This window comes from Salminus brasiliensis, chromosome 23, assembly GCF_030463535.1.
Source record: "Salminus brasiliensis chromosome 23, fSalBra1.hap2, whole genome shotgun sequence".
NCBI lineage: Eukaryota > Metazoa > Chordata > Actinopteri > Characiformes > Bryconidae > Salminus > Salminus brasiliensis.
The window spans coordinates 28,553,279-28,566,896 of record NC_132900.1 but is presented as its reverse complement, the minus strand read 5'-3'; the positions used below and the strand labels follow the sequence as shown (position 1 = coordinate 28,566,896).

The following is a 13,618-nucleotide window of genomic DNA, read 5'->3' as shown; positions in this document are numbered from 1 at the left end:
CACAGGCTGACAAGCAAATCAGTAGAGAAGTGCATGTTATGAAAACCTTTAATACATCCTCAAAGTCCATCAGCATGAATGATAGTTAACCTTCTCTTATGTTGACTGTTTGCTAATATCTTAATATCTTAACCCTTTTACATTAGCCTTTGCTACTTATTTAAGACAACCAAAGAAACCATGTAAAATTAGACATAGTTACACGGACGGGTTTTATGAACACATTTTATGAAAGGTTAAAAGGGTAATATGTTAAAATAATTTAGAGATAAGGGATAAGTATTTACAACTACACTCTGAAAAGGTCCTGCCCTGCAGTGCTTTGTATAGCCAGTAGAGGACGCAGCGCTCGGTCAGGCCAGGTCCGCCAGTGGTCTCGCGTTATTACCGGCTTATTTTTGTAGGCAATTATTTGGTATTGTAGTATTTTATAGTAATTGCGTTTTTTAAATCTGAGGTAAAATCGATTAAATTCGGCTGCAAATATGGGATAGGCTACGAACATAGACCTAGGTGTAGAAATCTACAAATTAAAAAAGGAGAAAAAAGGCCCATTTTAAACAAAGCTCTAAAGCTCTCAAGATGAACTGATTGTTAAATGATTCATTTTAATTTTCTACAGGTTCTTTGGTGGTCTTTCAGGACTTTGTGTGACTAAATGGCGAAGTCGCTGGAGGAGTTGCAGGGTTGTAAACCGCTGTGTGACTCCGCAGGGCGGATAACTCAGGTATTGATCCGCGCTGTTCGTTTTCGGCTCAGTGGTCAGTTTTTAGCCGTTTGCAGGTTCGCAGCGTTTCTAGCTTTTTAACTTTAGGTCTAAGATGGCCAAAATGCCCAGAATTGGCCGGCAAGAACGTTTAGTTTATTAGTTCTTATTTTTATAAACGTTTAAAACTCTTTTTTTTTAAAGTTTGAATCTCAAAGTTAAAGTCTGTGGTTAAGAAATATTATAAACTTTTATTATAAAATGATATATATATAAATATATATTAAAATATATCATATATACATGTTTATATATATATAATAAATAAATAAAATAGTCCTAAGGACTAAAACATAAAAAATCCAGTGCTCTCATAACTCAAATAGAAACTCAACGGTCTTATCTTGTTGTCTAATAATCTGCTTTTCTGTCTTTTTGGCCCTTCTGTTAAACTTTATCTCAGTTTTGTCTGAGCTGTCAGACATCAGCCTGGAGTTTATTTAATCTGTGGTAGTTTCTAAAATTACAGAATTATACATTCGTTTTGTATCTGTGCGTTTTCTGTATAAAACATTTAATAGAACGTTTGAATAAAAATGTGATGTAATAAAATTCATTAACGCAAGTACGGTATTTTCCAGTGTTTGTAGCTTATATCAGAAACGGCACTGTCTTGGTTTCATATATATATATATATATATATATATATATATATATGCAGTATATAATGTCTAGAAAGAAATACGACTGTATAATACGACTGTAGCGACCTATAATATTTCTGCAGTTTGTCTTATCGTCATCTATAAGACTTGAGTAACAGCCTTCAGTGCAACGAGTGTAGTAATCTGTAACCCGCGTGTATCGTCGTGTTGTACTTCACACATATTTCCATAGATTTCTATAGAAAAACTGTATACAGATACTCTTTCCATTTTTATTTATAATTGCTCGTAAAATCATACAAGAAGTTATTCGCGATATTTTACAGTTATTTATTTATTTTATATATATTTTTTTCTTTATATATTTACAATCTAGCCAAGAGCCAGTTTAGCTTTGCTGTGTTTAATCAAGCACATTTACACGTAGATCAGTGAAATCGTGGGAATCGCAGAGACTTATTCAGTTATCATTGAGTTGAATGATATTTAGGACTTGCTGGATTCACGCTTCTGATAATTGGGCTGTTCATTATTTAAAAAGCGTCTGTATTAATTATAACCAGTGGTTTGGTTTCTCCACATCAAATATTACCTCTAGTTTCAGTGCAATTATTTATCTATCTATCTATCTATATATCTATCTATCTATCTATCTATCTATCTATCTATCTATTTATGAATTATTTGAAATCTCATCAGCGGACCGGAACCTTCAGATGAGTTCTGGTGTTTTCATCCGACCACGAATTCGAGCTCAGTGAGACTCTTCATGAGCTGCTAAATCATGTCACTGCAGTTTTAGCAGGTCTGTGGCGAGCTGAAGGAAACCCCCCTCAAACCCGAGCTCAATTGACCTTCAGCACGACCGCTTATTCAACCAATAAGCAACGAGCCGGTGGTTCAGAGATGCTGCGGTGAAAACGGAGCTGGAAACAAGGCTGTTAGAGGCACTGAACGAAATCTGCTCCAGATTTCAGAGCAGAGTTCAGCAACCCGAGCTAAGCTCTAAATAAAACTCGGCTGCTGAAACGAAATAAAAACGTCTAGACGTTAAAAAGTGACGTTTTGGTTTCGCTTTGGTGCGTAATTCCTCAAAACGTCTGAAATGATGGCGGTGATTTTTTTTGGGTCGCTGTGTCCAGCAGTCTGAGGGGGAACCATGCAAATCCACCACATGCAGTCGAGTCTATTTCTGGGTGGATTTCCAGGGATCTTCCGCCCCTGAAGGCCTCATTAGAGGCTCCTCCCCTCACTCTTAAAAATAAAGATGCTACAAAGGGTTCTTTGAGGGATGCCATAAAAGAAGCACTTCTCATTTTTGGTTATAGGAAGAACCATGCTGGTGCTTTGATGTACTTGATGTAAAGGTTCCTCACGCTCACATCTCATGTGACATAAATGGTTATTCCATGGCTCTACTCAAAGAACCCGTGGTAGCAAGCATGTTAACACCTTCATCTCTGTGCAGTAAGTGCAAAATGCAACCTAATACCCTGCCAAGAAACAGGACCAGCAATTAACTTAATCCATCACATGAAATTTCTGCATTTAGTAATAAAAATGTAAAACGTTTATTCAGATAAAGGTTTCATATTGTGCAACAAGAAATGATACACTGGCTTGAACAAACAGTTGTGATGAATATTACAGAGAGATGTGGAGCGCAGAGAACATTAAATACTACAACTGAAGTATCCCTTTACACACACACAAAAAAAAAAACCCAACTTTCAAAAAGACAAAAAGTCCTGATCCATGAGGAACATATCCAAGCAAAAATGTTCAGTTCTCAGTTGGTTTGGTGACAATATCCACTAATGTGGGGGGAAAAAACGGAAGGTCATAATTCAGGCCTAAACACTAAACTGCTTGATGCAAAACGTAGCTTGAACTGAAAGGATGTCACAGCTGACAAGAACTTAATAGCCCTTAACTTTTCAATTGAATTCGATTGAACCAATTGCCTTTTTACGAAAGCCTGCAAATCCTGAATGTGTGTAAGCCAAACGTTGCACTTCTGATCAAAGACAAGAACGGGAAAAAAAAAAATCATGATTTTTACACATTTATGTTCTAAGCTAAATGAATGGTTTGGCGTTCATACAAAATGACACAATGGGAGTTCTCCTTCATCCATCCACAAAATATACTTCACAATTCTCCTTCAGCCAATCAAAGCTTAGTAATCAACACAAACATAACAAATCAATGCCATGTTTTAAACGTCGTCCCACACGTCGTGACAAAACAAGTATATATATTTAAACATATATAATACAAAAAAAATGAGGGTGGTTCAAAAAAGAAAGCATCTACAGAACGGCTCTCGGCGATTTTGGTGTCCTTGAGTCCTTAGATCACCCCAAAGAGCTGGAGCCGTTGATAGAGCCTTTGCTGGGTTTGCTGCTGAAAGGGACTTGGCCGTTGGGGCTGGCTTTGGTGGAGACTCCGTTGAGTGTGGAGAGGTGGGGGAAGGTCGGGTGTGGGGTCTTGACCAGAGCGCCTGGGCTGGACGAGGAGGAGGACGTGGAGGGGGCAGGGACAGGGACAGAGGCGGATGGACTGCTTGGCTTGTCACTGCCAGAGTCACTCTCCGTCTCTGGCTTTCTGCCTCCGGTGGCGCTGGTCCTCGGGCTGCTCAGTTTCATCTTCTTACAGCCAGGACGAACTCTGTACTTTAGCGGCAGGGGCCCATTCTGGAAAACACCATTTCCAGCCCATTACATTACTTAGCAGAAACGGTGTGAGATGTTAAGCCTTTGAAGCCTAAGCCCGGGTCAACACTTCAGTTCCCAACTCTCTGAGCTACTTAACTAGCATATTGGTTAGTTCAGCTGTAGTTACTAAATAATACCAAATAATCTAGTTACTGTGTTAATACCTGAATAAGGCTATGACTCTAGTGTTAAAAGAAATTTATTGAACGAACCCTTTGTAAAATAATTTATTAAGAATACATCAGAACTAGTGTTTCTCCTACCCTTCTCCAGGTGTAGATATAAGCAATATCCATTAACGTGTAGTAATCCTTCAGAGGTTCATCTTCATACATAACCTCAACCTGGAAAAAAAAAATACGCCACTGTTCATGCCACAGCTTCAACAGCATTTCCTTTGTTTATGATGTAGGTCATGAAAATTATGAGCTCACCTGATAGGTACATGGAATATCCATTTTACTTCTGAGAAATTTTCTTAGATGCATGACTGTCATAGCAGCAGGGCACTGTAAATATCGCTTTACATTTGCCTGTGGAGTTTAGGTAATGATTCAGATTATTAACAACACAATCCACCTCGTATGTTTATTGGAAAAGGGTTAAGAACCTGAAGCCAGACGGAGAATGAATTACCTCTTTTGTGGTTTCCTTGTCTTCCCCATTACCACTTTCAAATCTAAAAAAAAAAACCCAACAAAATTAAAATTAGGACCTGGTTTTAAAATCAGCAACATCTGCAGTGAAGACCTGCCATTTAACCGTCCCCACCTGCTCTGATCAAAAAACTCAATGGAGAGGCTGATGATCTCGTCATCAGCGATGATTCTCTTATCCTCGTCAGCCACCTCTCCCCGATCCTCATTCGATCCGTTTGCAGCTGCAGCACAAACACAGCAAAAACACAAAACACCTGCTTAATTTACTGGACTTTCCACTGCAATGCTGTGAATAAGGGGGGCTTTTATTGTTGCTGAAAAATAAACAGAAGTCTGTTACCGTCACCTGATGGATGTTCGGCATAAAAATCCCTTCTTCGTTTCATTTCATCTGAGTAAGAAACATATGATCAGTAAATTGACTTTTTTTTCGAGAAAACGAAAAAAGGAAAATGTGTTTTTTTTTGGGGGGGGGGATGAAACAACCACACAATCACAGCAAAAACCTTGTACCTCTAATTATTGCATGTTTTTCAATTTTTTACTTTTTTTTTTTAAATATAATTTGACTATTTAAATCATCAATGTTATTTACATTGTGCCAAAATTTCCTAAAGATTGGACCAATCGAAATGCTTCAAAATGATGTGCAATAAAAACTTTTTAGATAGACTTCCAATAAAAACGGTATAAAGCTTTTCCGCTTCTCCTGTAAAGTTGTCTTTTGGGAGATGCACCATTTTTATGGTGCTTCTGTGAAATACAAAGATTATTAATCTTATTACTAGTCTTAACTGTAAGCAATCTGCACCACTTCAACTCTTCCAGACACTTACTTTTGAACAGACCAGGCACCAGCTTGTACACAATGTCCTGAAGGGTTTTGTCTGACCTGGAATATACAGACCATTTCATTTAGTTTCATCACTCAGCAAAACTCCTGACCATGGCAGGTCCAATGCTCCAACCTTACCTGATATTCAACAGAGGCTTCGTTTTGTGGACCTGAACGTCGCAGATGGGACAGTACTTGCTGGTCTCCAGGTATCGCACTATACACATTTTACAAACTGTGGAAAAAACGACCCATCAGTACAGATCAGCTCAACCATCGCCACGAAAACAGCAACGCTGAGACTCTCCGAGAAGAATCCACTTACAAGAATGCAGACATTCTACGATGGTGGTGGCGTCGATGAAGTATCCTCCACACAACACACACATCAGGTGTGGGTTTAACTCCGTGATCTTGATCCTCGTTGTCCGATGCATCTTCATAAGGGTCGGGAAACTGAGAGAGACATGAGGAAGAATCGGTGTAGGTGAACAAGCAGGAGATTTAGCTTCGCTGAGGCGGGCAGGGCTAGAAACATTTATTTACATTTATTTAACCTGGTGGTTTTCACCACGATGTCTAATGGCTACCTAAAATATTTGATGGGTTGATAATAACACAATATAAACGATCTTAATGGTTTAAGAGATGACTGATGGGTTTGTATTGGCTCTCTAATGGTAACCTCTGAGCCTAAATTTCTGTCGGGAGCAAAACTAGCACATTTTAATGCGGTCCTTTTTTTTAGCAGGCAGTTATTTAGCTAGCCTAGTTAGCAAAGGACAACGTTTCCTAAAACCTTATGATATATTTTATATTTTTACATTACATTGCATTTTTTATATATAAAAACAACGTACAAAAATGTGTAACTTGGCGTCTTTAGACAATATGAGCTGTAAATGTGTAAAAAATCTTTAAAAAAAAAAAAAAAAGAAAGAAAAACAAATATTTACTGTCCTTTCTCTCAGTCGATACAGTCAACCCCCAGCCTCGGGTTTTTAAATAAGGGCCACACAGTTCCCCTCAGACCCTATTCAGCTTTAAAAGAACCAACGTCCCACATAAATGCCTTTCCTTGAATAATTTCACCACAGAACTGACTGATTTAAATATTCTTCTGACACAGATCTGCAGTTTGGTCTTAATTTTCTAAATAATAAAAATCTATCAGGTGAATTATTTGAAGCTAGCAGATGCTAACAGTCAAAACTACAGCACGATTTCGCGCCATTCGTAGGTGAGGTGGCTCGCGCTGAAACGCCAGCTCTCTCTGTTGCTATGGCGACGGCGTAGATTCGCCAGTCGGTAGCGGAGCGGAGCGGACCGGAGCCTCTCCTCCGATTCACTCGTCCCGTTATCCTAATACTTTTACGGCCGTTTTCGGAGAACACGGCATCCTCAGAACAGCACGAGCCCGCTGGCTCCGTTGTTTCTGTGAGTCGTGCGGGCGCTAAACGCGGCTGCCATTTTGCCACACCGTCTCCTCTCACGGGCGAGTTTGTGGCAAGAAACGGCGCGCCATTGTTGAGCTTGTGTTTTGGTGTGGTAGGCTACGGTAACGGAGCGGCCTCTGCCCATAACGAACCCCAGAATATGATTGTTTTGGAGTCGGTGGGGCTGCTTGTCCTGCCTGTTTCACTCCTGAAGTGCCGACTGAGGCAGCGGGAGCCCGCAGGGTCGAGCCGGTGGTCCCGCCGCCGCTTAATATCGGCATGTAAACGCCACGAAAGCCCGGCGGTGACGGTTTAGGCACGGATTAGAGCTTCTATAAAGAGTGTGAACACGAAACCCGTACTAAACCATTTTAGTAAAGCGGAGCTGATCCAGGTTTAGACCTGGAATAATAAACCGAACTGAAAGGCATGTCGGTGTGGCATGATTATAGCCTTATAAAAACAACGCGCTGGACACGGTGACAGCACCGTTTTATCAACTATTCTTCTAGTATTTGATACAATTCACCGGTTTAAATAACCAGCTTCACGTTTAAGACCAGGACAGTGTGTTTTTAGTCAAATCTGAATTATCTTAAAGCCTGTTTTATTTTTAAGCGAGTTTTTGTGTTCACACTTCCACTAGTCTCACCCTCTCTTTCTCAACAGCCGCTTTCTGACTTTCTGGCTATCCGACGTTTTGACCGGTCCACCTGCCCGATAAGTTCTTCATGTCTTGGGCGGGTTCTTCATATCCATTTCTTTTCCATATCAATTTCACAATCTTATGAAGTGTATGCGGTGCTGAAGCTGCCATGGTCCTGCTGAGAATCGGCTGAGGCAGAACAGGTGTCTTTCTCTGTCAGGATCCTGTCAGATCTGTCACTTAGCATAAAGCTAACTGTGAACGGGGCAGGTGAGAGATACATACCTCACAGATTAGCTGTAAAACACAATAGTAGATGTATAAAGTACTGTAGGTTTGAAGAGTATACTGATATTACATTGGTGTGTGAGTGTAAGAGTGTGTAAGTATTCGCCATATCAATCCTTCTGAACTCACTTCTGAAGTCACAGCCAATAGGTGAGGGATGCAGCTGTAGCCTAGTAGCCTAGCTATATATGTAGCTATATACACATAGTAAATATACATATATTATTTATATTTAATGTATGTATATTTATACAGAAACACAACGTTAGCTCAACGTTGGAACTTCTCTTTTCTGCCAGTTCTCGGCCTGTATCAGCTTTTCGGCGAAGTAAACGATTGAAACGTTTTACCAGCTGATTATTATTAATTCTCTGCAATATAATAATAGACATATCGGGTTAGGCCAGCATATTGCTTAGCTTGTTCTGAACCACTGCTTGCCATTTTTACCAATTTTCTGACTGACAATGCTGCTCAGGCTAATCAATTTTAAGCGAATTTAAGCAAATCCTTAATTCGGTTCAGAATTCCGGTTCAGTACGGGCTTAAAATCTGACAGCAGAAGTAAGGCAAATAATTCAGCAGTTGGTCAATACTGATCCGACGTTTTCCTCAGGGCCATACACACCTCATATCAGCCGGTGTGTTCGCTCCGGTTAGCTGCTGGACGAAGCCAGGAGACCTTCTGAAGTTAAGTTCGTAAAATGAAGCTCGGGTCGGTGAACACGGCCACGTCAAGTTCGTCCAAACCTGCATCGTCTAAACAACACGGCCGTGTCTAAACGAGCCGACAACCCGTGGACGATTAACCCACAACAAACGTATGAAAGTGAGAGAACAGGCTGAGCACTCGACCCTCCGCGGCTCCTCTCGCCGTTTTCGGACTTTTACACCAAAACACGCCAAACCGACCGACCCGAGGAGCCGGGGACGGGCTTATTAGAGCGGGTTACACCGCAAAGTCTTCGAAGGAGGGCTTCGGAGTCGCGTTTTTGGTTTTGAACTGAAATAAATTGGCGTTTAAGCGACACGGAACCACACAAGGAGCAGCAGCAGCAGCAGCAGCAGCAGCAGGAGGAGGAGGGCAACATTGTTACGGTGTGTATCGTAGCCTCCCTCCGGCAGCATTAACCATAGGCTACGTGTAAAGGCTCTTCCGAGGAGCTCAATTGTGTAGGCTGGAGCTGCCGCAGCGACCTACCTGCTGTAGACCGCGATGGTTTATTTCCAGTTCTTGTTTGGTGGCAGACAATGAAAGTTGAGAGTCGATCAGCAGAAAATGAATGCTACCCAAGCGGCCATCTTGGAATGAAGTGCAGACGCTGTCAGTTGCAGTGGCTCCACCGCAGCAGCTCCATTGTAGCCTCTCTTCGCACCAACCAACCAACCAACCCGACCAGGCAACCAACCAACCAAAGCTCCTCTCGATGTCGATGCCGCGGTGGTGAACAGGCTCTGCCTGACGCAGCTCTCTCCGTTGGGCGGTTTGAAAGACGCCGTGCGTGCGTGCGTGCGTGTATATGTGTGTGTGTGTGTGTGTGTGTGTATATATATATGCGTGTGTGTGTGTGTGTGTGTGTAAACGCGAATGTGCGTGGCTCGGCTCGGCTCTGCTCTGCTCTGCTTGCTGGAGCTCTGGAAACTGACACCGTCCCCAAAATGGCTTTAGTCCGCCCGCCCTGATCTGTCACGTGGTGCCTTTGCTCCTCACAGGGAGTCTGGGAATGGGCGCTGAAGGGGGGCAGCAAGGGTCCCCAACATAGCCTCGGAGAAGAAGGGAAAGCCCCCAGGACTGACTACGCAGCAGATGGATGGACACTGTGGTCTACAGCTCGCACACGATGCTGGGAAGTTTTAGATAACGAGGTTATTTCTCTCTTGATTATTGGATAATCAGCAGCTTTATAGTCATAATAAACAACAACAACACGTCATATATATATATATATATATATATATATATATATACACACAAATACAATGTATATCTATATTGTGTACAGGGAGGCTGTAAAGCATTAAACCAATGACTTAAAAATGAAGAAGCGAATGGATTCATTGAGCGACGCCATAGAAGAACCTCCTTTGGTTCCATAAAGAAGTTAAGAGATTCTTCACACTATTTCAAACATGTCGTTCACAAACGTGTAGTTCTTCTATGTTATCGCTCAAAGAAGCCTTTGAAGCTCGTTTATTTATTTATTTATTTATTTTTAATAATATAGACGCAATAAGGAGCATGGGAAGAATGCGGCCATGTTTTTAAGCCGGTTTATTTTGACTTTATTTACTGGTGCATTGCTGTATCAGGCTGTACATTATAAAATAAGAGTACTGTACAAATAAATAAATAAATAACATAACATAAAGCATCACAACTTAATCACCAGCCCAGTCTCAGAGTTCAGAGAGCTGCAGAGTTTGGAGAACCAAAGCCACCAGAGCTTAAAGACTAGGAACGCAACGTTTTCAGATAAACAATCAAACTAACCAGCAAAATAGAATCAAAGGCTCCCAGGCTCTTAGAACCTCCCTCTGGATTAGCCCAGTGCAGCTCAGGCAGCTCTGAAGATCACACAGGGCATCCTGAGATGTTTTGTAAGGTTATTGACCAGGACGACTTTGGTCAGGAGACTGATAAATAACGTAAACCCAGTAGTGGAACTCAGCTCACTCCACAGGTCTTGTAGATTAGTTTATCGATATTTGTCAGTGGTGTTTTTATTCGTTTGTAACCGTGTGGACACGCTTTATTGTCAGGACTGGTCGCACGTGAGTGTCCCCAAAAATGGGCTTTCTTGAGAGGAAAAATAAATAACACACGTCTCTTAGCAGCTAAAATAACGAGAATGTATTTAAAGAATTGGGAATTCTGTTTACTGAGAGTAGAAAGAAGCTGTAAATAATAATAAACTAATGCACACAATAATAAGGCTTTTCATTTAACCTCGAGGTCTATGGCTGTGCTTATTGGTCGCGGGCCTACCAATACATTCGCTCATATGAGCCCCAGTCCGTGCTTTTCCGTTAGCCCGTTCAGACAAACGGTGGTCCCGCATCTTGAACACTGGAGTGCTCGCTTGCTTGCCGTGCCGTGCCGTGCCGTGACGTGACGTCAGCCGCGCTCCGCTCCGCGCAGCGAAAAAACAAAAGGGCCGCGCTCCTGCGGTGCACGCGCGTTACGTAAAAATGCGCGTCGCGTTAGCGCTCCGACGAAGTTCTAAGAACAGTTGTGAGCGCTCCACGAGGCATCACTCCCGAGCGTTGGGACTACGTTATAGCCCGCGCACGAGGACAAGTCGTCACGCTCGTGCTCGAATCTGAACGTTCGCTCGCGTCGTAAAGCGGCTCGCGCCAGCGGTGCGCAGCCTGAATTCTCTGCGCGAGTTACAGCGCAAGTACGCAGTTGGACCGGGGCCAACTGGCCTAAAGCTGACTTATGGTTTTACGTGATTTTCCTGACGTCATCGCCTCGAATGGCAAAACACGACGGATATGAAATATTATCCACGTCATCATGCAACATCTGCTTCACCTGATTGGCTAAATAAGCGCTATTAGGAAGAGCTAATGATACATTATAACCACCTTTAGATATATGTTTGGTATAGAAATCTATTCATTCCGCGTCTGGATTTAATTTAATTAGAAAATGCACTTTTTATAAAATGCTTTTCTAAATCATCAAACAACTTTACATCACCACCAAAAACAAACCGAGAGCTTTGATGATTTTTATTTGATGATTTTTCTTTTAAAGAGGTTCAGATAATGACGTAGACAGGAGTTCTAAAATACTGAATATTTAAGAATATTAAAAATAAAAAGCACCACGTGTATCAGTGTAAGACATCAGTGCTCAGTGAACTGCAGTACTGTGGGACTGCTCCTGTGTCGCGCTGCATGTTTACGTTACATTCTTTAGCCACCAGTGATTTCTAGCGACCGATCGATCTGTCGATCCATTGATTGATTGATCGGTGGTATGAATGACAGATAGAGGTCAGGATTGCTGCTTTGTAATTCCAGCAGAACTCAGAGTCCCGCCAGATGGCGAATTCCTGAGGATCACTGTATTCAGACGACAGGTTGTTTTCTGATCTGAATGCCTGACTCTTCTCACTCTCTTTACAACCGACCTTTCTTCTGCTCTGAACCCCAGTGAGCAACATCTCCTCTGGCCCTGAAGCGCGAAGCTGCTCTGCTGTGAACTTCTCTCAAAACTCAGTCCGATCTGCGGGGATTCGAGTCTGACTGGATCTGAATCGGACTGGGTCCTACAGTAGGAAATCATCCCAGGCTCTTTGAGTCCCTCTCCTTCTACACCAGCGCCTGATAATGATCCTTATATAATTATTGATCATTATTTATTTATTATCTCGAGTATTGTTTGATTTTATCTTTCGTCATCAGACTCTTTTCACACGGGATTTTTTATATTTCTTATATTTTTTGTTATTTATTAATATACATTCTTTCAGCACTACCTGTAATTACAAAGAGGTAATGATGTAATTAGAACATTTAAGATAAACAATTAGTGATTATTATTACTTTTTAAATGATTCTGAATTTGATTATTATTTTTATTAGTATTATATTGATTAGTGTTAGTATTGATAATAAAACTCATTATTAGCTGGTTATTACTATTTTATTATAATTATTGAGTTCAACATAGGCTACAGTATTTAACAGTCTATAATAAGTAGTCTAAATATAAATATATAAGTATAAATTTGTGTGTGTAAGGTTTAATTCAGTAATTCATGAATTAATTAAAATGTAATTTAATTAACTAAATTAAATCGATACATTTTTAGGTATGCCTTAATAAGGTAATTTAGAACCAATACCAGCACTGGCTCAATTATTATTATTATTATTATTTATTATTATTATTTATTATTATTATACATTAAAGTTGTAGTGTCACTATTACTGCATGACTCTCCTAAAGACCGTATGCTTTCATAAAGACCCTCACCAGAGGCTCATCAGCGATCAGACCTAATAATATTTTAATATATACTAATATTATATTATACGTTCATGTCCATAAAAAAAACGTGTGGAAACCCTGACTAGCTTACTCCATTAGAAACCCAGGAATTTTCACAGCGTTATGAGGATCGTTTACCAGATAAACAGATGATTGTCTTTAACGAGAAAGCAGTCTGATCTACAATCAGACCTTTAATCTTTAATAAAAATCAGGAATTGACCCTAAGCTCAGCTCAGTTTAACTCATCTGAGAGGTTTGGTCAGTGTGACCCCAGAGCTTTCAGATTCGAGTTTCTGTTTCTGTTAGATCAGGCCTGTAAACCCAAGACCACATCCAATTCATTCATTCACTGATTCACTGACTCACTGATTCACTGATTCATTCATTCATTCATTCATTCACTGTGGGACTGTAAACAGCGCTAGTTCTGCTGCAGCTCGGCTGATACTGAACACACAGACTCGTGCGGCTGGATTTGCCCTCTAGCTCATGTTAGTAGCCAGTGCCGGAGGCAAGTCGTGGCCACTACAACCATTTAACCCCCCCAATCAGCACGATAAAGAGGAGAGCACCGAGCATCACCGCACGTCCATCCTTAACTCTGTTACACGACTCCACCACACAGGCCCGTGCCCCCTTCCTGTAGCTCGACCCCCTGGTT

General features: G+C 41.1%; 1 protein-coding gene across 1 annotated transcript; it reads right to left on the bottom strand.

The window, feature by feature from the left end:
- Nucleotides 1-2,918: 2,918 nt before the first annotated feature.
- bmi1b (bmi1 polycomb ring finger oncogene 1b) lies at nucleotides 2,919-9,620 on the bottom strand. Its single transcript, XM_072668649.1, has 10 exons — nucleotides 9,154-9,620; nucleotides 5,908-6,038; nucleotides 5,721-5,817; nucleotides 5,584-5,639; nucleotides 5,088-5,138; nucleotides 4,860-4,968; nucleotides 4,725-4,767; nucleotides 4,523-4,621; nucleotides 4,352-4,432; nucleotides 2,919-4,067 (listed from the first exon to the last, which is right to left on the bottom strand). Exons 2-10 carry the CDS (start codon nucleotides 6,023-6,025, stop codon nucleotides 3,729-3,731), a joined length of 993 nt encoding a protein of 330 aa, XP_072524750.1. The 5' UTR covers nucleotides 6,026-6,038; nucleotides 9,154-9,620; the 3' UTR covers nucleotides 2,919-3,728.
- Nucleotides 9,621-13,618: the final 3,998 nt, after the last annotated feature.